The sequence below is a fragment of the Callorhinus ursinus genome, unplaced genomic scaffold, assembly GCF_003265705.2.
Source record: "Callorhinus ursinus isolate GAN/ISIS: 27379988/994484 unplaced genomic scaffold, GSC_fseal_2.0 scaffold75, whole genome shotgun sequence".
Lineage (NCBI taxonomy): Eukaryota > Metazoa > Chordata > Mammalia > Carnivora > Otariidae > Callorhinus > Callorhinus ursinus.
In genome coordinates this window covers 3,534,904-3,556,137 of record NW_027397137.1, presented here as the reverse complement: position 1 = coordinate 3,556,137, position 21,234 = coordinate 3,534,904, and the positions used below count along the sequence as shown (strand labels likewise).

Here is a 21,234-nt window from a genome sequence, read left to right as displayed (position 1 = left end):
TCCCTCCCAGACACGGAGAGCGAGGGGTGAGGAGGCGTCTCCCTCCCGTGGGCTGTCCTGGTGGGAGAGCGGGGTCCACGCGGGGCGCGCCCACACAGACGCAAGGGCAGCGCATGGAAGTCACTCACTCTGCTCTCACACCCTGGAAGCCCAGCGTCATTCCGCGGCAGTTTCCGGGACCCCCGGGGCCCCCGGGACCCGCCCCAGCAGACTCGTGTCCTAGGACCCCAGAGCCCTGCGGAGCGATTCCAGATCCGGGTCGTTTGCAGGCAAAAGGCTCAAACGGAGCAAAAAAAAAAAAAATAAAAAAGGGAGCCAGAGAAACAGGGCTGTGGTTGCCGAGGAAACAAAGGGACCTCCCGCCCTGGTCTGCGGCGCCATCTAGTGGCAGCTACGGGGCAGTGCAGTCCGGGTGGAGGGTGCACCGGAAGCGCGGAGTCCACCACCTTACTTAGCTCCTGGGTAGTGTCTCCATAGCTCAGAGGAACTCTGGGTTCTAAGGTCCTGGAAGGCTCACCAGTGAACCAACCAGGTGTTCTCTGGAGTAGCAGGAAGAGCCTGAACTAGGAGGGACAAGATCTGGGTTTTCATTGTGAGCTGCTTAGAGCGGTAACTTAAAATTTTAGCCTCAGTTTGCCTATCTGTAAAATGGGATCAGTGACTTCTGCCTTGTAGGGTTGTTGGAACAATTAGATGAGCAAGGAGAGAACGTTCATGGTCGTCCCACGGCAGCCTGTGGCAGGAGCCCAGCAGGAGCAGGGACCTTACAACCGGACAGACTTGGGTCTAACTCCAGCTCCCCCCACTTACTAGCTGTCCCACTGTGGGAGCATTGCATGGATATCTCCAATTCTGCAGCTGTAAAGTGAGAATAATCATGTGGGACCCACAGAATCATGGGTCTCGAAACCCGGATTTACTGAACATTTATTGCCTCTTTTCAAGAAAGACAAGTGACAGGTACTGAGCCAATTATCAGAACAAACGGATGCCGCTGAAGAAGAGCCCGACACACATTCCTGGCGTCCCCGGACTGCCCAGCACAGCACCCTGCCCTCTGTGGATGCCAGGTAAGCATGGCGTGTGACGGAACCAAAAGAACAGCCAGCAGGGTCATGTTTCAGTGTCACATGCAATTTATTCTACTTGCTCACAGTTTAGCCACACACATTACATATTGTAATTCTTTACTGACTCAGAATATCCACTGAATCAAAAGAGTCACTTTCTCCAACTGTTCTGTATTAATAGCAGTTACATTCAACAAAATTAATCTCATGAATTAAAAACTCTGACCCTGTTATAATTCTAAGTTCATCAAGGAAAACCCTGTACTTTCAGGTATTTGCTATCAGATACAATTCAATTTGTTTTAAATAAAGTAAAAAGCACTATCACCATGGTGTCATGGAAAACATTCTAAAATAAAAATTTAGATTCTACACCCACTTCCTTATTAATTCACCTTGTGACCTTATGGAAATGACTCACCCATTTCTTCTCTGGTTTCCCATTGTGTAATGGGTAAATAGTACCTCACACTTGGAAAAATATAAAATAGTGAGTGTGTGTGTATAATGTTAGTTCTACTTAAAAGGATTTTTATATTAATAGTGTGTCTTTTGAGTCACTGTTGTGTAAATAAAAACAATGTGCTTGTAATACAGGAGAAAAGTTCAAGAGAATATATGCCCGCTAGAAATAACATTAGCAGTATATTTATGACTGACCTATTGTTAAAAGAACTTCAGGTGAACGGTCAAATATCTTTGCAAATGTCAAATATTATATATTTGACAAAGTGTTGGATGAATGGATGAATGAGTGGAAAGATGGATGGATGGGTGGGTGGGTGAGTGGTTGGATGGATGGATGGATGGGTGGATGGGTGGGTGGGTGGGTGAGTGGTTGGATGGATGGATGGATGGATGGATGGATGGATGGATGGGTGAGTGGTTGGATGGATGGATGGATGGATGGATGGATGGATGGATGGATGGGTGGGTGAGTGGTTGGATGGATGGATGGATGGATGGATGGATGGATGGATGGGGGGGTGAGTGGATGGATGCATGAGTAGAAAGATGATGGATGGATACATGGATGGATGGGTGGGTGAGTGGGTGGCAGGTGACAGAGGTCAGTGATAAGCAAAATAAGAAAGGGCCACTTGGACCAGTTAGGATGATAAAGAGTCTGGAAACTTTGGAGCTTTCGAGGTGATCTTCATGGTGGCAGACCTGCATTCATGCTTGGTCTGAATATCTCCATGTCTGGGGCTCTGGGCATCCCCCTCACCCTGTCTCTCTCTCCAACAGCTCCTCTCACCCGCCTGGTGGGCATTGCTTCTCTGGGACCTATACAGATGATGGGTCTCCTGGGTCAGTCAGAGGCTGTGTTTTTGCCACCTCTGGGACTCATCCAAGCTCTGGATGTGGGACAGAGCAGGCTTCCGTCAATGCTTGATGAATTAAGAACCAAGGTTGATTCACAGCTACCTGCATGGAGAAGGAGGTCACCAGGGTCAGTGTGCATGCAGGAAAGGAGAGGTTTATGCAGGAATACTCGCAGAGCGTGGGTGGTGAAGGGGTCCCATCACCCCAAGGGAGGACTGTGACACTTACTGGACAGTGAGAGGGCAGTGGCTCCCAGAAGGCACAGAGGAATGGGAGCCATGGTGGCCGTGGCCTGGTGTCCAGTGACTGAGCCAGACAACCACACCCGCAGGGCCTTTGTGCCTTTGTACTACTTGCAGAGAACACAGCGACGCACAGGGCCTGCCGGGGATGGGGCGCGCCAAGTGCCAACCTGGTGGGGACGGTTTGATGTTTTTCAAAGAGCAGATTTTTGCAGAAACTTGAGAACCAGTTATAGATGCTTTTCATTTCGGAAACGGAAGCCACAGGAGAAAATGAAAAGATGAGAGACCAATTTTCCCTCTGATGTTTTCATTTTAAGGAGGGGGGACATCCAGATGACCTTGGTACCAGCATACCAGACTTCCTTAGAAATTTAGCGGGACAAGCGTTGGCATCGTCGTTGGGATTCGTGTTATAAGTATTAAATAAAATTCACTGAAATTCCCTTGTCACTCTATCCAGGGTGGTGACTGGCCTCCAGGGCTGGCCCTTGTTTAAGCCTTTCCCATCCAAACTGTAATGGTTCTAAGAACCTCGACAATGCGTACGTGAGCTATCAGGCACCCCGGGAGCAAAGAGGGCTGAGACATGATCCCTCCGGTGTCTGCAGAACCAGCTCCCGGGCCTTCTCTAATGAAGACGAAGTCGCACGGAAAGGGACATGGCCTTGTGGAGAAGTGTGCTAATCTGGCCTCTGCTCTGTGATGCAGAGGGTTCGCTGGAGCGCTCTGGGCCCAATTTCCTCATTTCAGGGATGGGGCCCATACCGACCACACTTTGCCGGGTTGTTTCAAAGTTCTGTTATCTCAAGAGAATAAAGAGCTGAATGTGGGGAAGGCAGCCTTGGCTGGGGACAACACTGAGATGGGGCATGTCTCCAGGACAGTGTCCCCCTGATGGGGGGACAGAATGCAACAGGCCGGTTACCTGACTCAGACTCCGTGGGCCCCAGACCAGAGACTAGAAGGCACCACACTAGGCAGTCTTATTTATAATTAGAGTGTAAAGTTGAACCAAAACTCACTGCCAGTCCCCCACCTGTCTGGGCCCTCAGGGTGGCAGAGAGCCCCGACCGGCAGGAGCAGCACCTGCCTCCCCAGGGGCTTTGGGGTCCCAGGAGAGTCCTTCCTTCTGACAACAGCTGCTCCCTGCACCGCTGGGGGCCTGTGCCCCACTGAGAGAATTGTGGGTTTCTTAGAAAATTGCTAAAATACAATTTCTCTGGGTCTCCAATGAAAGGAAGAGCCCAGGGGCCTCGTCCCAAATGTGTGCCAGTTATTGCCCACGCTAGTGTAAGGGGGGCCGCCCGGTCATGTCTAGTCTAAGGCACTGTGACCCAGCAGCTAAGAGAATGGGCCCCAGACCCGAATCCCAGCTCTGTCCCCTCCTAGCTACATTCCCAGGGCACTGCTTCACCTTCCCACCCCAGGACCCCATCTGTAAAGGTAGTAATAACACAACCTCATGCAGTTGTGGGGAACCTGGATGAGTTAACTTGTGCATAGTGGCTGAGTTAACTCATGCACAGTGGATGAGTTAACTCGTACAGTGGATGAGGTGTACGGTGGATGAGTTAACTCGTGTACAGTGGATGAGTTACCTTGTGTACAATGGATGAGTTAACTCATGCACAGTGGATGAGTTACCTTGTGTACAATGGATGAGTTAACTCGTGCACAATGGATGAGTTAATTCATGCACAATGGATGAGTTAATTCATGCACAGTGGATGAGTTAACTCGTGTACAGCGGATGAGCTAACTCGTGCACAATGGATGGTGGGTGAATTAACTCGTGTACGGTGGATGAGCTAACTCATGTACAGTGCTTAGGAAGGGTTCTGATGCACCCCTATGCTCAGCACTCCTGGGTGTTTGCTAATATTATTAGTAAGAAACAGTTTCCTTCCCCGAGAGCCCGCTTGAGTGGAGAGAAAGAACCCTAGTAAGACAACAGGGTCACTAAGGGCGTGGGGAGAAAGCAGCTCAAGTCTGGGGAATATGCAGACAGCAAACCCAGCTGAATTGGAGGGAAAGCCATCACTGCTGGGAGGAGCCGGGCACCGAGCCCCGAAGGACAGAGAAGAAAAGCCTCCCTCCGGCCACATGTGACCTTGCAGCCAGCCAGCTGCCGAGGGTCTGCCGAGGAAGGGTGGGCATGGCCACCCCCACGCGCCAGGCAGCGCACTCTGTGCCTGGCAGGGAGGCCAGCATGGGGGCAGGACTGAGGCCGGGGGTGAGGGGGGATTCCCTGCAGAATGTCCCCTAGCACCGGTGAGTCAGTGTGGCCCTGGGCAAGTCCATGCTGCCCGGAGTCGGGGGGGGGGGGGGTGTTGCCATTTTCCCACTGGAAATTCCTACAGAAGTGGTTCTTCTCCCATGCTGGGTTTTGTGAGAGTAGAGGGAGAACAAGAGAGAAGTAAGCTTGTGTCCCCTGCTGAAGATGTCAGATGAGAACACCAAAATCGGCGTTCAGTTCCACCTCCTGAGTCCTTAACTCCTGTCAGGTGAGGGGGCAGGCCAGCGGGGGCCGAAGAGCACGCAGGGAAGAGGGTGCAGGGGAGGGGGCACAGGTGAGGGGCTCAGGTGACAGGTGAGGGGTGCGGGGGAGGGGTGCAGGGGAGGGGGTGCAGGTGAGAGAGCACAGGGGAGGGGCGCAGGGGAGGGGCGCAGGTGCGGGGTGGTGCCCAGGACACCTTGGTGCGGCCCCAGGGCCCAGAGCCAAGCTCCGGCTGCTGTCGCCTCCGTAACCACATGGACTCGGACAGTGTTTGGAGGCACAATCACAGACAGGTGCCGAAAGGCGGCCTGTGATCTTTTCTTTTCCTCTTTTTTCCAAAATCTCAAAACCTTTACAGAAGTTAACAGTCTGGCACCCCCCACTGAAGGTCTGTAGTGGCAATACCGCGCCCCAAGACGGACGGCACTGCCTGTGCTCAGCCGCCCTCAGCCCACAAAGGAGCCCGCCCGCCCTCCGACAGCTCGGAAGAGCGTCTTCACGCCCGGGGGTTCGAGCATTTAAAATCCCGGATGCCGGTCAGCGCCGCGCAGAGAGGCCGTGTGCCCAGCGCCTCACCCAGGACACGAGGGACCGCACGTGGCCGGGGCAAGGCCTCGGGGACACAGCACAGGGATGATCATGGGGACTCACTCAGCACTCGAGGTGCCAGACGCCATCGTGCGGCTGGTACCGCCATCACACGGCCCTTTTACAAACGAGGGAAAATGAAGAAACCAAGGCACCAGGGGCTCAGGGCCTCGCCCGGGGCCACCCAGGAGCGGGGGACAGAGCTGGGAGTTGAGGGGCACCCGTGGCCTGTCTCACCCCGCCGCACTGCCCCTGGCTCCTCGGGCTCCGCGCTTGTGCAAATCGACAGAACCCGGTCCCTGACAACCGATGGTCCATCCTCCCGCGACCGTTCCCGTGGCTTTGCACCTCGGGGCTCGAAACCTGACAGGCACCTAGGCCTTCCCAAAGCCCCTGGGACAGTCTCCGCCAGTGGCGAGGACCCTGCTCCTCACCCACCTCCAGGCCGGCTGGGCCTCCTACTCAGAGAACACCTGGTAGCTGAAGTCGTCCGACTGGGCTCTGAAGTTGTACTTGCCGGTCATTCTCTGGTAGTGCACGATGACAAGGACACCTGCTCCTGCCACCAAGGCAAAGACAGCCACCATGATGAGGACGAGGTAGCCGGCTCCCAGGCCTGGCCGCGCACCTGGACGCTCACCTGCAGGCAACGAGACGGGCGCAGGTGGGAGGGAGGTCTGCCCGAACAAGGAGGGACGCGTCTCTGAGGTTCTGGTACCGCCCGTGGCTCCGGCACTGCGACCTTGCGGTGAGGGCGGAACGGAGGGCTTGGGACGGAGCAGCCAGGGAGCAAGCTCTCCACGGGTGTCCGCTGCTTTGTGCCATTATTATCTGCATTTGACCGATCTGGAGCACCGTGGTGTGAGGCTTCACGCGTGCCCGTGTGCGTGTGGGTTCCCAAAGGTGAGCAAGCAGGTGTCCCAACCCCAAGAAAGCAGCGCATCAGCCAGGACAGCTCAGCCTGCCCGGCGTTCTGGACAATCACTAGGGGAGGCCGAGGGCTCAGCTGGGCTCTGCATGAGGACACGTGGCTGGTCCCAGCACAGACAGCGTGGGCCTTCCCCGGGCACGGAGGGCTGATAACAACAGAGGAGAGCACAGACTCCAAGAAGTTGGAAATCGGGACTTGCCCACCCAGACACCCATGTTCATAGCAGCAGTATCCACAACAGCCCAAAGCTGGAAACAACCCAAGCGTTCACCAAAGGAGGAACGGATAAACCAAATGTGGTCCATCCACGCAACGGAATATCGTCAGGCCCTAAAAAGGAACAAAGTCCTGATGCACACTACAACAGGCGGGAACCTCCGAAGCCTCCTGCCGAGTGAGAGAGGACAGTCACAGAGGACCACATGTACTATGACCCTACGTAGAGAACTATCCAGAACGGGCACAGCCAGAGGCAGAAAGCACACTGGTGTCAGGTTCTGAGGGAAGGGGGTGGGGAGGGACCCCTAATTGGTGCAGAGCTGCTTTTGGGGTGATGAAAATGCTTTGAACCTTGAGAGAGGTGGTGGTTGTAGAATACGGTGAATGTGTGAAATGTCACCGGGTTGTTGATTTTAAAATGGTTCCCCGTATGGTGTGTGCATGTCCCCTCGATTTTACCGCAGGAGAAACCCACCCGGCCAGAGAAAGAAGGAGGCCACCACGCAGCCCTCTGGCCTGCCCCCACCCCCACATCCCAGGGGAGAGACCCGCAGGAAGGCAGGGTGCCGTGGAGCCCAGTGCGAGCAGGTGCAACCCACTGACAGGGCAGCTGCCTCTCGCTTACCTCCGTCCTCCTACATTGGGGTGTCCACCTGGGGGACAAGTGGCACCCAGATCCTGTTTCCTGTGCAGTTGCTTGTGTAGACACTGCTCTGGGTCGTCCAGGGCACGGCACAGGTGTGCACAGTTAGCAGGGTGGTCCAACAATGGCATTGGGGACCCCCTCCTGGCTGCTTGGAACATAGGTCATCCCCTCCTCCAGAGGGATGAAGACCCTGGGGACAGTTGCTAGAGCAGCTACAACTTCCTAAGGCCCCCAGACTCTGGACAGCCAGCTTCCCCAACACTACCACATGGCTGGTCCCTAGATCCAGCCTCTGGGGGATGCTATATGGGGCCCTGCCCTCCTCCTGTGCCTGGGGTGCAGGACATCTTGCTAGCACAAGCAGGGTGGACCACACTGAGGATGCCGGAGCAGGAAGACAGAAGAGATAGACCCTGTTCCACAGTGGAGCCCAGAGCCAGCCCAGACAGCCGGCTCCGGGGACGAGTGAGCTGGTCTGGTTTTCTGTTACCTGCAGCAAAAGGCTCCTAACCCACCCACTGACCCAGAGCTGGTCCAGGTGGGGTCCACGTGAGAGAGCTAGAGGTGGAGAGCGAGCACATCCTGCAGCATGACCCTGGCCATTGGTGGGGATGTCCACCCGGCCAAAAGAGACCAGTTGTGTGGTGTGAGCTGCATGCGGGTCACACAGCTGGACCACCTGTCCATGTTTGGACAAAACACTGGTCCTCCACCAGGATAGCTCAGGCAGCCCGCGCCCACGCGCCGGAGGGTTACTATGGTCACTTGGGGTCATGCACACAAATAGTCATTTTGCAAAGGCACTAAGCTATCAATGCTTTGGTGAAGAGGACACACGCCCTGTGGGGAAAGGTGATAGAGAACCTCCCAGCACTGGTACGACCCCAGGGAAAACAGCCCCTTCCAGAGGTCTGCATTCTGGCTCAGCTGCTAGGGACTCCTGGCTCCTCACTTCTTGATTGGCCTCAATGATTGCTCCAGACCCTTCCTGCGGGAACATTTGAGCATCTGGCAGACATCACCTAAATTTTCTCTTCCTCTTTGTACAAAGAAACTCTAGTGAGTGAGAAATAATGAGGTGTCTAGCAAAGCAAATGGCCACGGGAAAGTTCCAAAAATTAAATCAGAAAACTGTGATGCTGATATAAGCTTTGCTGGCAGCACACATTCAGGGACGATGCCCAAATGGATTCTTCCTTAACATTACCAAGGCACAGTGCTGTGTGTGTCCTCCAAAAAGGCATGTTGAGGTCCTAACCCCCAGTACCACAGCATGTGATGTGATTTGGAACTAGGGTCATTGCCGATGTAATGAGTTAGGTTCAGATGAGGTCACACTGAAGCAGGAGAAGCCCCTGATCCAATATGACCCACGTCCGTATAAGAAGACGGCCATGTGAAGACACAGAGGCCCGGTAGAACACCGTGTGAGGACAGAAGCAGAGATCCGGTGATGGGATCATACAAGCCAAAGAGAACCAGAGCAGCAAATGCCAGAAGCTGGGACAGCCTGGGACAGACTCTCCCTCACTGCCCTAGCAGGAACCAGCCCTGCTGACACCTTGATCTTGAATTTCTGGCCTCCTGAACTGTGAGAGAATATTTTCTCCTGTTTTAAACCGCCCAGTCTGTGCACTTAGTTTCCTGTGGCACCAGCCCCAGAAAACCAGCACAGGTGGTGTGAGGGCTGGAGCTCTGGGGAAGAAGAAGCCTGTGAGGCCCCAGAAGAAGAAAGCAGGGTGGGTTAGGAGAAGCCAGGAACTGCTCTGAGAGGCCCAGCTTGTCCAGGTACCAGCCTGTGATCTTTGCCACATTCCCTGAAACCCCCAAGTATCCTCAGTCTTCCATATAGTGGGAGTGATGGCGGTGGCCGAGCCAGAGCGCGGGGCACACGTGGGGGGTGCAGAGCGTGGGCGAATGGGGGGTGGGGGAGAGCACGGGTGCACATGGGGGGCAGGGCGTGGGTGACATGGGAGGTGAGGAGCAGAGCGTGGGCGCACATCAAGGGTGGGGGCAGAGCGTGGGTGCATAGGGGGCAGAGTGCGGGCACAGGGTGGGAGGGGGGCAACTCTGAAGGGATCTGTCTGCCAGTCTACCTCAGCCCTGCAGTCTCCAACACAATTTCTGTCCGTGTACACAATTAAAATGTGAAGTTTCCACCAACTGGGAGAGTCCACGTTTCTAAATGCTTTGTCGGTCTATTTGTGTGGCACAGTTATGGAGTAAACATAAGCTAATAATACAGTGAGAAAGAATGATGAACAAAATGAATAATTACAGTCCTTGTTTCTGAGCCCAACAATTTATACCCTTATTATATTATATTACAATATAATATATTATATTTGGTGTTCTCTGCAATGGTTGTTAGTGTGGTACTCCACTGGTTACGGATAACAACTAACGCTTATCCAGTAATTTCCATGGACAAGGCACTGTATGAAGTAGAAATTATTATTGTTCCCATTTTATAGATGAAGGAAATGAGGCACAATGTAGTCACCCATGTTACAGAGAAAAAGGAGAATGCTAGACACTTAGTAGAAATGTATGCTTGTCAACAGATGAAATAATGAACAAGTGGGTGCATGGATGGATAGATGGATGGATCCTGGGTAGCTAGATGGAAGAAGGAATGCTGAATCAGTGGATGGATGGATGGATGGATGGATAGATAGATGGGTAAAGGAATGATGGATGGGTAGGTGGATGGATGGATGGATAGACAGATAAACGGATGAATGGATGAGTGGGTGGATGGGTGGATGGATGGAAAAAGGAATGATGGATAGGTGGGTGGATGGATGATGGATGAAGGAATGATGGATGGTGGATGGATGGATGGAGGAATGATGGTTGGGTGGATGGATGGATAGGTAAATGGATGAATGGATGGGTGAATGGAGGAATGATGGAAGAATGGATTGGATCAGAAGACTCAGTAATTTTCCCAAGACCACACAACTAGAAGCATTATATTCAAACTCAGGTCTCTTAACTCCAAGCCTAGTGCTTTTTCCACTCCAGTAGTTTTGACATTATCTATAATATCATGAGTAAATAGAAGTTCCATTTCTACAAATGAGAATGCATACTGGGGCCCCTGGCCAACCAGTTCTCCTTAGTAGTTTGAGAAAATGAAGAGGGTAGGGGCGTCTGGGTGGCTCAGTCGTAAAGCATCTGCCTTCGGCTCAGGTCATGATCCCAGGGTCCTGGGATCGAGACCCGCATCGGGCTCCCTGCTCCGCGGGAAGCCTGCTTCTCCCTCTCCCACTCCCCCCGCTGGTGTCCCCTCTCCCACTCCCCCTGCTGGTGTTCCCTCTCTCGCTGTGTCTCTCTCTGTCAAATAAATAAATAAAATCTTTAAAAAAAAAAAAAATGAAGAGGGTAGGACAAGCATGCAGTCCTAGGATGGGCCCTGCCACCTCCTGATGACCAGTGCAGACCCCAGGACCTGGAGCCCAGCTCCAGAAACTCAGCATTAGTAGGCCCCCAAACCTGGAATCTTTTAAAATTTCACAAATACTTTGGGTGAGAACCAGCAGTTGGAATCACTGGCCAAGAGATCCTCCCTCCCTCTTCCTGCTCCCTCAGCTTCCTTCCCAAGCCCCGGCCACACTTAGACCTGGGCCCAGACCCCATATCCAAAACCCCGAAGTTCTTGTGCAGGAAGATAAAGAGAGACAAGGAGGGCCATCAAAGTTAGGGAGAAAAACAACAAAAAAGGAAATTCGACCAGGATTACATTTAGCGACAGAAGGAGAAAAAGCCAAAAGAGCAGTGACAAAGAACATGAAGATTTCTTTCTTTCTGGCACAAAACTCGAACTTCAAAGGCCAGGCCTGGCATACCCGCTCTGCAGTGTCCTTGGGAATGGGGCTCCTTCCGGCTCCTGTCCCCAAGGCCCTTAGGGTCTGCCAGGCAGGTGACTGTACCTGCCCCCCCTCCACTGCCAGGCAGTAGGAAGAAAGGGGGCACGTGAGGGGCAGCCCTTTGGGGGCTGTCACTGGACCACGCACATGCATCTCATTGGCCAGAACTTACTCGTATGGCCACACTTGGCCGCCAGGTTGGCTGGGAATTACAGTGTTTATTCCCCGCAGCCACCTGCCAGCAGAGACCTGGGGTTCCATGACTATGAAGGAGAATAAAATCAATCTCAAAGGAGATAAAATGTTTTTCTGGAAAAGTGATGGTGGCCTTTGAAATCACATGGAATGAAATCACATGGACGGTGGAAGTTTTATACCAAGGGGGAGAAAGCCATGCCTTTCTATTTGTGTCTTCTGATGTAGCCAAGCCCACAATAAACAGCTTTCTCGTGCGTGCGCACGCTGGTGCACATGTACACACATGTACATGTACACACATGTACATGTGCACACGGAATCCGACCTGCTGAAGCCCCAGTTCCGCCCTCCCAGCAGCCCACGCGGGGCATTCATCCCGTGTCAGGAAAATTTACTGGCTTCGCGTGACGCAGCTCCAAACACAGCTTTCTCTAAGCGTGAGCTGACTTCCTGCAGCCCCGGCCGTTTCTTCTGCAGCAACAGTGTGGGGGTGTGGGGCTGGCGAGGGCTCCTCCCTCCTAGGAGTCCCGGGAGGGGCCAGCATGCGAGGGACTGAACCCTAGGCTGGATCCGGGGCTCCCTGCAAACACCAGCTGCTGCGTCCACTGTGGTGAGTCTGCCGACCATCCCAGGGCCCATGGCTCCTGGTAGCGGCGCGCAGGTTCACACTCGGGAGAGACGGAACCGGTGGCATCTTTTCTTTAACTGACTCAACCAAGTCACCAACTCACCTTCAGACCGAATGAGGGGTCCCCAGGACATCTGGTATGTTGCAGATGCTTCACTGCTTCTTGGGGCCTGGATGGCATTGCAGTTCTGTTGTTTGAAATGAAGGAAACTTCCAATTAGTTGAACGCAACTCATCAGCTCTGAGAAATGCAGTCTCTGTTAGGGTGAGACTCTGGTCGGTACGTTGTAAACCCTCTGGATGAGCTCAGACAGCAGAGGTGATGAGGGGCCTGGACCACGGGGCTCTGCCAGTGCGACAGGAGGGAGGGTGGGCAGCAGGGGCTGGGGGAAGCGAGGTTCGAGAGAGCACCTGCTGAGCCGTATCCAAGCCCGGGCCCCTTGGCCGCTTGGGCCCTCTGTTGGCTTTGAGTCACCTTGACCTTCTCCATGGCCTGCTGCAGCTCTGCCTGGCAGAGAGGTCCAGGGACGTGGTCGGACCCGTTCACTATACACCTGCTTTATTCCCCCCTAAAAGATGTTGACGCCCTAGCCCCCAGTACCTGCAGATGTGACCTTATTTGGAAACAGGGGGTTTGGAAACTTTGCCGATGAAGTTAAGGTGAGGTCATTGCGGGGGGGGGGGGTTCCTAGTCCTACATGACTGTGTCCTTATGAAAAGGGGATGTTGAACACAGACACGCGCAAAGGGAAGCTGTGAAGACACGCCAAGAACAGAGCCTGGAATGAGTCTCCCTCACAGCCTCAGGGGGAGCCGGCCCTGGCCACACCCCGATCTTGGACTTCCCGCCTCCAGCCCCTCGGAGGATGCATTCCTGCTGTTTCAGGGGCTCCGTAGCACTTTGTTCTTGCAGCCACAGGACACCAACACAGCACCCCTCCTACAAGAACGTGGACAGGAATGTGGAAAGCCGTATCATAAAGAATCTGAAGACTCGCAGCTCCTTGCAGAGCTGGTTGTGGTATTAATACTCTTCGTATTTCTGAGGGGCTTTTGGAACAGGTGCAGGCTGGTGTGCGCCCTTAGCTGGTAGTCATCTGGGGGTCAGTGTGCCTTTCAGTCCTTTTTTCTGCAACATCTACTGTGTGAGACAAAGGGACATCAACAAAATCGTTTCTTCTCCTATGCGTGTCCTGGGGGTGCTCGGAGGCTCGTCACCCAGGGAGGCTGCAGGGGTTCTGTGAGCCGCACAGGGATGAGCCCAGCCCCCAGAGGAGAGACAAACATGCCATCGCTGAACCCGAGGCCAGCAGAGCTCTCTACACTGTCCTTGGTGCAGACAACGTGTGATCGTCAGCTACACACTTGTCTGGAATGAAGAATAGCTTTCCAACCTCAGGACTGCAAAGCATATTTCACATTCAAAGGTCTACAGAAATGAGACTATAAAATTATTCAAGATCCCATTGTGAGGATGAACGTAGGGGGGAAAACCCCCTCTTATTCAATATCACAGTGACTGGGATTCAGTAGTGTTCCATCAATGTTGCTAAAAATAATATGAAATTAAAGCAACGTTTTTACACCTGAATATGCATTAAACCACCTAGAGGAGAAGCCCCACAGCGTCATGGGCAGGAATGGGATGTGACGTGATGGCCAGCAGGTGGTACGGCCTCCAGAAGGACGAAGCTTAGCCATCTGGTCACACGGGTCATCCACCCATGGGCTGCCCACTGTCCACACCTCATTTTGTTCCTTTTTGGGGCCCAGTGTGCAGGGCCCCGTGTCTCCTCCCAGAAGTCAGGCCCCCGAGCCACCCAAGCCCTGGGCTTCAGCTAACAGAGCGACCCTCCTCAGAGCAACAGGGGCGCGAGTCCAGACACAAGTTTAGGAAAGCGCAACACCTACTATTTTGCACGTGGTCCCAGGGGAGTCCATGCAAATGCGAAGTCTGCAGTGCAGATAGACGATGGAGTTGTTGATGAAAGAGAAGATTTTCAGCTTAAACTGGGCCTTGCTGGAATCCCCGTTCTTGATCACGTTCGTGTGCGTGTTGGGGATGGGGCAGCTGGGAAGGGCGGGACGGTGACTCATGAGTCAGGAGCCGGCCCCCCCCCACCTGGTCCCATTCCCGGACGGGCTTCCTGGCAGCGCCTCTGCCCACACACCGCGTCCCCTCCGCACTGCGCGTGGGAGGCAAGGACCGCTAGCTCTCCCGTTCCCCAGAGACTCTAGCGTTGCTGAAAACCCAGGCCCACCTATTCATGGGGGTCTGGGAACGCAGAGGCCCCCAGGTAAGCTGCACCCGATACCCACCTGTTGTTGATGAAGCTGAACATGACCGGGTCCCTGGCATTGCTGGATGGCGTCGCCCAGCCCTCGGTCAGGACCACCTTGAGGTCGCTCTTCTGATTATAGAGCCCCACTTCAATCTTGACGTCGTCGCTGGCAGACACGCTGTAATTTCGAGGTATAGGAGAATCCCCAATAAATAACTGCATCTCGGTGACAAATTTTCCAGAGCCGTGGAGGTCTTCGATAATGGTATAAACCCTGCAAGAGTGAGTGGGTTCAGCAGGTGTGCTTCTGTGGCCCCTCCCCAGAAAGCAGCCCTGGAGGAGTGTGCAAGTAAAGACAGACCACCCAAATGGGAACAGGCAAAGAAAGGCTACCTATTTTGAGCTGAGTGGAGTGGTGTGTCAGCCCCCCGACATGGGTCTGGAGGAGACTGGAGGACAGGCAGGGGCGGTGGTCAGCCTCACAGTGGGACGGGGAGGCCCCAGGCCGGCCCCGATTAGGCATCGGCATGGGGAAGCCGTGGGTGGGCTCACTAGAACAGAGGTGTCCCATGTGATTGGCTAGGGTGCATATCTGGCTTTCTTTGGTTGAGTCCTAATTTAAAAGTGAAGACAAGAGTTAGGGGAGCTGGCAGTTACTAACCAAGTCCTGGCCACTGTCAGTCTCACGGAAGGGTCCTCAAGTGATTGAAACCCTAAAGAAATCCAAAGTGAGGGTGCTAGAAGTGAGCTGGGGAGAAATGGGAAGAGACCTCTTCACTCACCCCCACTCTGGGATGTAGCCCGATGACGTCAGGAGGTCGTTCTGGAAGGCACAGTGGATGGGGCTCAGGATCTTCAGGTGGTGGATGATGCCCTCAGGGGACAGGTCGTTCCTCAGCATGGTCCTCACCACCGTGTTTGTCAGGTTCTGAACACAAACAGGGCATCAGTGCACTCCCGGGCCCCAGCAGGCCCCCCCAGCATGCCTGCAGACCATGGTTCTGGGTGCTGAAGGAGGGGTGGTTCTTCTCTAAAGCTTGTCCCCCAAATATAAAAACCATGACAATCTTTTCCTAACATCAAATGCCAAACAGCGTGTGAAGTGCCAACCCCTGGTTTAGCCTCTGTCCTATGCCCTTTTTCCTCATCAGAGGAGAAGCAGAGGCAAACTGGATCAGCTGATATCCCCAAATAATAGATCAGATTCCTCCCCACATAATCCCCCAGCACATTTCTGAAAACGAGAGCACAAGACCCTCCCCAGAGAAATCGAGCTAAAATCATTGGGTTAAAGACTGCACTAGACCACCAGGATTCTCTCCCAGTGCCATCGTCCGGGCAGATAACAAGGAGCCCCAGGAGCAAAGGCCAACCTCCAGAGAGGGACGGTCATCATGACGGGGACTCAGGGCGTGTGAGCACACTGCCCACCTGAGCCCCCAGGGAAAGACGCTGAGTGAGTCCCTGTACATGAAGTGAAGCCCATAGACAAAGTGCAGAGCGGACTGGTTTGGAGCTAGAGAAATCATGTTAAAGTTGACTGGGATTAAGGACTAGTTTCTTGCAGTGTGAACGTTTACCAGAGGGAGAGACTCTCCAGACAGCAGTGCGCCCGAGCACGACCATGCTCCTTCCAAAGCGCACAAGAGTTCCAGAATTTCTCCAGAGCCCAAAACAGAGACAGAGATCCCAAGGTGGGCAGTGGCACGATGTGCTACAGCGGAGAGCAGATAGGAGGAGACGGATATTTCTGTGAAAACCACCATCATTATACTGGAGCCTAACCAAGTCTCTTGTTTGACCAAAGGCCTGAAGTTACATTCGTTTGCAGCATTTTGCTCGCTCGTGGCTTGGAGTTTGATCATCATGGTGGTGGGTTTCCCAAGACCAGCACCCCTTTACAGACACCTCCTACGCTGTCAGGAGAACGGGACCCAGCGCCAGCCATGGACAGCTGCGGATTGTCCGTGGGTGGTGCGTAGCAGTGGGCGTGGCACGGCTTCTGCTAAAGTCACCGGCCTTAGCAGCTCAGAAGTAGACAAGAGACAAGGGAAACTGTGCAATAGACAAGACAGACCACCCATGAGGAGGAAGCAAGGGGTGCGGCTGAAAAGGGGTGCCGGACGAAGCCGCATTGGGGAGCATCCACGGAAACATGCAACCACTGAAGCAGGAGCCCCCGGAAGTGGCGTGGGCAGCAGGGAAGTGGTGAGCCTGCCAGGCAGCGATGGCTGAAAATAGACATGTGGAGACCAGCCATGCTGATGGGACCCACGAATCTCATAGAGACATGGAATCCAGTGGCCAATCAGGCTCTGGCAAGAGTGGGTCGCAGGTGGTGCGAAGTTTGCAGGAGCGTGAGGGGGAGTGGATGCTCTCGGATGGTTCTGGACTGAAAGTCACTGCAGGGAAGATGTTTTGAATGCTCTTCTGCTTCTTCAGCTCCCACACCGACTCCTTACTTGCTGCTCGCTTACAAGAAATTACAGCAAGTGTATGTTCCTCGTGCATATATGACACAGACCCGGCAAGCACCGGTAAGTGGACAACATCAAACAGCCATTAGCTTATATTGGAAGCTACCGGATATTATTGGTGTCTCTAGGTTTTTATATAAATAGTGAAATAAATAGTTTTAAGTAAATAGTGAAAACCACGTTAACTCTTGGAATTCATTTTCCTTAGTAGAGACTAGTGATGCTTTAGCTTCTGAGAACAAACTTGCCTAGGTTCTTAATTGCATTTTCCAAAAATGGAAGCATTGAAACACTTTTGAATTTACACCTGTCTCTGCATTTGCTAGTACCTGCCCCTCCATTTCGGAATAGTTATCTACTTGATGTTTGCAGGTCCGGCGGCTTCTTCCAGCTGAGAAGCAGAAGCTCCTGGAGGTGAAGAGTCATTATAGACACAGTGTCAAGACTCTGATGGGCTGCGCTCCAGGCACCCAGGCCAGAGTGCGTGCTTGCCATGGCGTACATTTGGTGCCTTTGAAAATCGCTCGGAAAAGTGCCTCAGACAACCTGGACAGCTCCCTGCTGTCTCCACAAGAATTTTGGAAGTGTTTATGAAGATGATTCTGTACACTGGTGAATCTTCTGGGGCGTGGATCACTTTGTCTCTGAGCATTCTCTGCACGATCTGTACACAGCACATCAAACTTAGCAGAGAGCCCTAAAGCCTTAGATTTAGCTTCTAAAAAATAGGGAGGTCAGTAAAATTTAAACTGCTTAACACACACCCCCCCCCAAAAAAAAAGAAAAAAGAGGAGGAGGCGGAGCCTGCTAATTGTATATACTCCATTGTGTTTCTATAAGTCCGTCTCTGGAAAATCTTAGGTTTTGGTAAATGTCAAAAACATCAAGAACTTTTGCGGATTCCAGGGCTGGGATGACTCACTGGAGACGCATTTCCCTCTGCTCTGAACAGGTCCTGAACCCCACTGAATATAACAGCTCTACCAGGTGTCTGTAGCTCAGAGAAACAAAGGCAGAGAGCCAGCTTGCCGGATCGCCCCTGCGACCCCGCCCCTGGGACCCCGCCCATCAGTAGGAGACTCACCCTGAACAGCCTGGCTGCACTGACCACATTCATTCCCAGCATCGCTCGCTTTGGTTCTGCAAGGCTGCAGCGTGCTGACTTGGATCTGAGACCCTCGGTGGCAGCTCTGCCCGTGCCCACCCTCCAGCCTCTGCCCGCTTTGGGGCTTTGGGGCTTTGGGGCTCAGAACTGAGGCCCCCAAGAAGCTGCTACCCCCTGTCAGTGCAGCCTGCCTCCATGTGAGTCTCAGAAATCCTTAAGAAAAAGAAGCAAGCCCCCAGGGTCATGTTTAAGTTGTGCGGGTCGGAGGGTGGGAGGGGGGCTGACGAAGGCTCTGTGGTTACTGGGGACATCCTGGTGGCTCCTTCAACTCAGGGATCCCAAGGAGGCTGGAATCACAGTCGAGAGAGGCAAGCAGGCCCAGTGTGCAAGTGCACCACTCTGCCGTGGCCCCCCACACGTCCAGGTCTGCGCTGACCGTGCAGCCCTAGCACCTGGCCCCCGGCACGCCTGCACCTCATCTGGCATATTATCTGTCAGCTCAGCCCAGCCTGTGCCTGGGGCCCACATGTCCCCACGGAGGAGCAGGGACCAGGCTCCAGCCAGAAGCATCTACATGCAGGGCCTTTGCCTTCCTTGTACCCCGTAAGGCCCCTGGAAAGGCAGAGTCACAGAGGCCATAGGGCTGGTCCGTGGAGGCAGGGCAACCTTGACCCCCCCATTGACCTTGCTGAGCCTCCAGGTCCCATTGGTTAAACGTGGATACTGGGACCTAACCGTCACCAGGCACACAGAACACCAGCCCGCGGGTCCATGGGGTGACCTTTCCCCACCCCATTCTAGGAAACAAGGCCTCGAATTGCCATCACAATGTTCTTAGGGTTGAGGTCTGGGTTCCTGAGTCCCTGCCCAGTGGACCAACTTCCCTAATGAGGACAACCTCCCTGTCCCCACTGCCACGCCGGCCCCCTGCTGAGGCCATCTCCCAGCCCCTCCGCACAACACCAGCCCTTCTATGCACAGCCCCCAACCCAGGGCCCAGCTGCCCCGTCCCCCAGAACCATGCAGACACCTTCCACCTCCTCACATCCCCCCAGCTTTCTGCCCCCCTCACCCAGCCACTGTCACGTGTCCCCTGGCTATGCACACAGTCGTCCCCACACGCATCTGGGGCCCATGCTGGTTTCCACACGTCCTGTCCCAAGGGGTGCACGTTCCGCAGGGGGCCACCATGCCCAGTGAGGCGGGGCTCACGGAGGATGCTGATGCCCTCCTGCCGGCGGCTCAGTGCACACACTGAGGGGAGGGGGGAGGAAGGAGAGACACAGGAGCCTTAACTGTGACCTAGAGCCAACCTGGGAAGAATCAGGGCCTGGAGCGGGTCAGCCCAGCTCACGGGGTGCGGGGCTGCCACAGACCAGGGGCGCTCACATGGGCCCAGAGCTCACCCTGCACATGAGACGGGAGGTGCCTCCAGCTGGGGGTCCCACCCCTAACTGGACTTCTCTCTGTGCGGGCAGACGGAGGACCCTGCACCTGTCAAGGACTCTGCAGTGAAGACAACTACTCGCAGGCCCACAATCCCTCTGGCCAGGTCTGATCACACCACCCCACTTGCCCGGCGTACACAAACATGCACACACTCACACATGTGCACATTCACACACACTCACCTACACACATGCACGTTCTCACACATGTGCACACCTGGACACTCATGTTAACACACTTCGCTTTCCTCCCTTTTTCCTCTCCCACTGGCTGTCCATCCTGCCTACGCTTCAGAATCACTGGAAGTATTCTTTAAACCCTGAGGTCGACCCCAGGCCCTTTGCACCAGAATCCCACAGGGCAGAGCTCAAAACTCTCTCCTGATTCCAGGGCACAGTCTGGTCCCTGGTAAGAACTTGCCCTATCCAGTCCCCCTTTCTTGGGTCCCCCACTTAGAGTCAGAGACCATGGGTGCAGAGTCTTCCCTGGTCCCCTGGGACAGTTGTGGGTCCTCCCCATCTGGTGCTCCTGATGCTCAATGCACTGCCCCCCCCACCCTGTGTGCACCCGAGCCTGGCTCCCCAGCCCTTACACTTTGCACAACGGTTCCGCACTCGGTCCACCCGGCCACCAGGAGCACATGCGTGCTGTTGTGGTCGCTCACGTTGCAGGATGGGTGTCCCAGGTACAGGGAAGACTCGGGGATGGATTCCTGCTGCAGGAAGCGCCTCTGGATGGCGATGGCCACCTTCTCAATCTCGCAGAGCACCCGGACCGCCTCGCTCAGTTTCAGCCGCTGCGGCGGGTCGTGGGGGCCCTGGCTGGCACCCGGCACAGAGGCAGCCCTGGGTCCTGCCGGGGTGGGGAGCTGCTCCGGGCCAGGGCCCAGAAAGGGGCTGGGAGCCTGGGCTGTGTTGCCAGGGAAGTCACCTGCAAGGCACAAGGAGATGAAACCCAAGAGTGGGTCTGTGCTTAGGGAGTGCCACCCGAGCCTGGCCTGTGCAGCCCGCATGGGTTGGGGGAAGGCAGGGGGACAGGGGGTGAGGTCAGATGGGAAGAGCAGCACACACCTGGACTGCACATTCTGGCCGCAGTCCCACCCCCGGCACCACGTTCCGGCCAGCCATCCAGCGGAGTCTGGCTTGGCTTGCCGGGGGCTCCCGTGGGCCAGGAGACCAAGGTGCCCTCTGCCCCCCCGCCCCCGGCCTCTCTCAGGCTGACGCCATTGTGGGCTGAACCTGTGGACTTGCGGTGACAAGCCCTCTAATCTCTAAGGTGAGTTAATGATGTTTACTCTCAGGATCCTGAGTCCCCAGCTTCCTGCTTCCCCCAAAGCATGGTTTCAACCTCCACCGGAACGCAGACACCCTATAAAGACCTGCAGGGTTCTCGGAGGGCTTCCTCCCTAGTCTGCACAAAGCAGACCTGGGACACAGCCCAGCCGGCTCCCTGGGCCCAGCTCTATCACCTGCCACCCTGGCACCTGTCTTCTCTTCCCTCAAGGTCGGGCTCGCCCACTGCCTAGCTCCTTCATCTCCAAGATGCAGTCCAAACCTCTGCTCGTGGCATTCACTGCCTTCTCATCTGGCCTCACCTACTTCCTGGCAGCTGGCTTCCCGCTCTCTCCCACCCATCTCCTGAAGGTGCCCAAGTTTCAGCCAGCCCAAACCGCGCCTGAACCATGTGCACCATCAGGAGCTC

At 54.6% G+C, this 21,234-nt stretch overlaps 1 protein-coding gene across 1 annotated transcript in view; it reads right to left on the bottom strand.

Moving 5' to 3' along the window:
• Window positions 1-1,968: 1,968 nt before the first annotated feature.
• Window positions 1,969-21,234, bottom strand: part of UMODL1 (uromodulin like 1) — a 67,332-nt gene continuing 48,066 nt past the window's right edge. The window contains exons 16-22 of the mRNA XM_073887054.1: window positions 20,126-20,463; window positions 15,285-15,430; window positions 14,540-14,776; window positions 14,132-14,291; window positions 12,324-12,408; window positions 6,165-6,366; window positions 1,969-2,498 (exon numbers count right to left, since the gene is read on the bottom strand). Of these exons, the coding sequence (XP_073743155.1) occupies window positions 6,185-6,366; window positions 12,324-12,408; window positions 14,132-14,291; window positions 14,540-14,776; window positions 15,285-15,430; window positions 20,126-20,463 (1,148 nt within the window). The 3' untranslated portion in view covers window positions 1,969-2,498; window positions 6,165-6,184. The remainder of the gene's footprint in view (window positions 2,499-6,164; window positions 6,367-12,323; window positions 12,409-14,131; window positions 14,292-14,539; window positions 14,777-15,284; window positions 15,431-20,125; window positions 20,464-21,234) is intronic.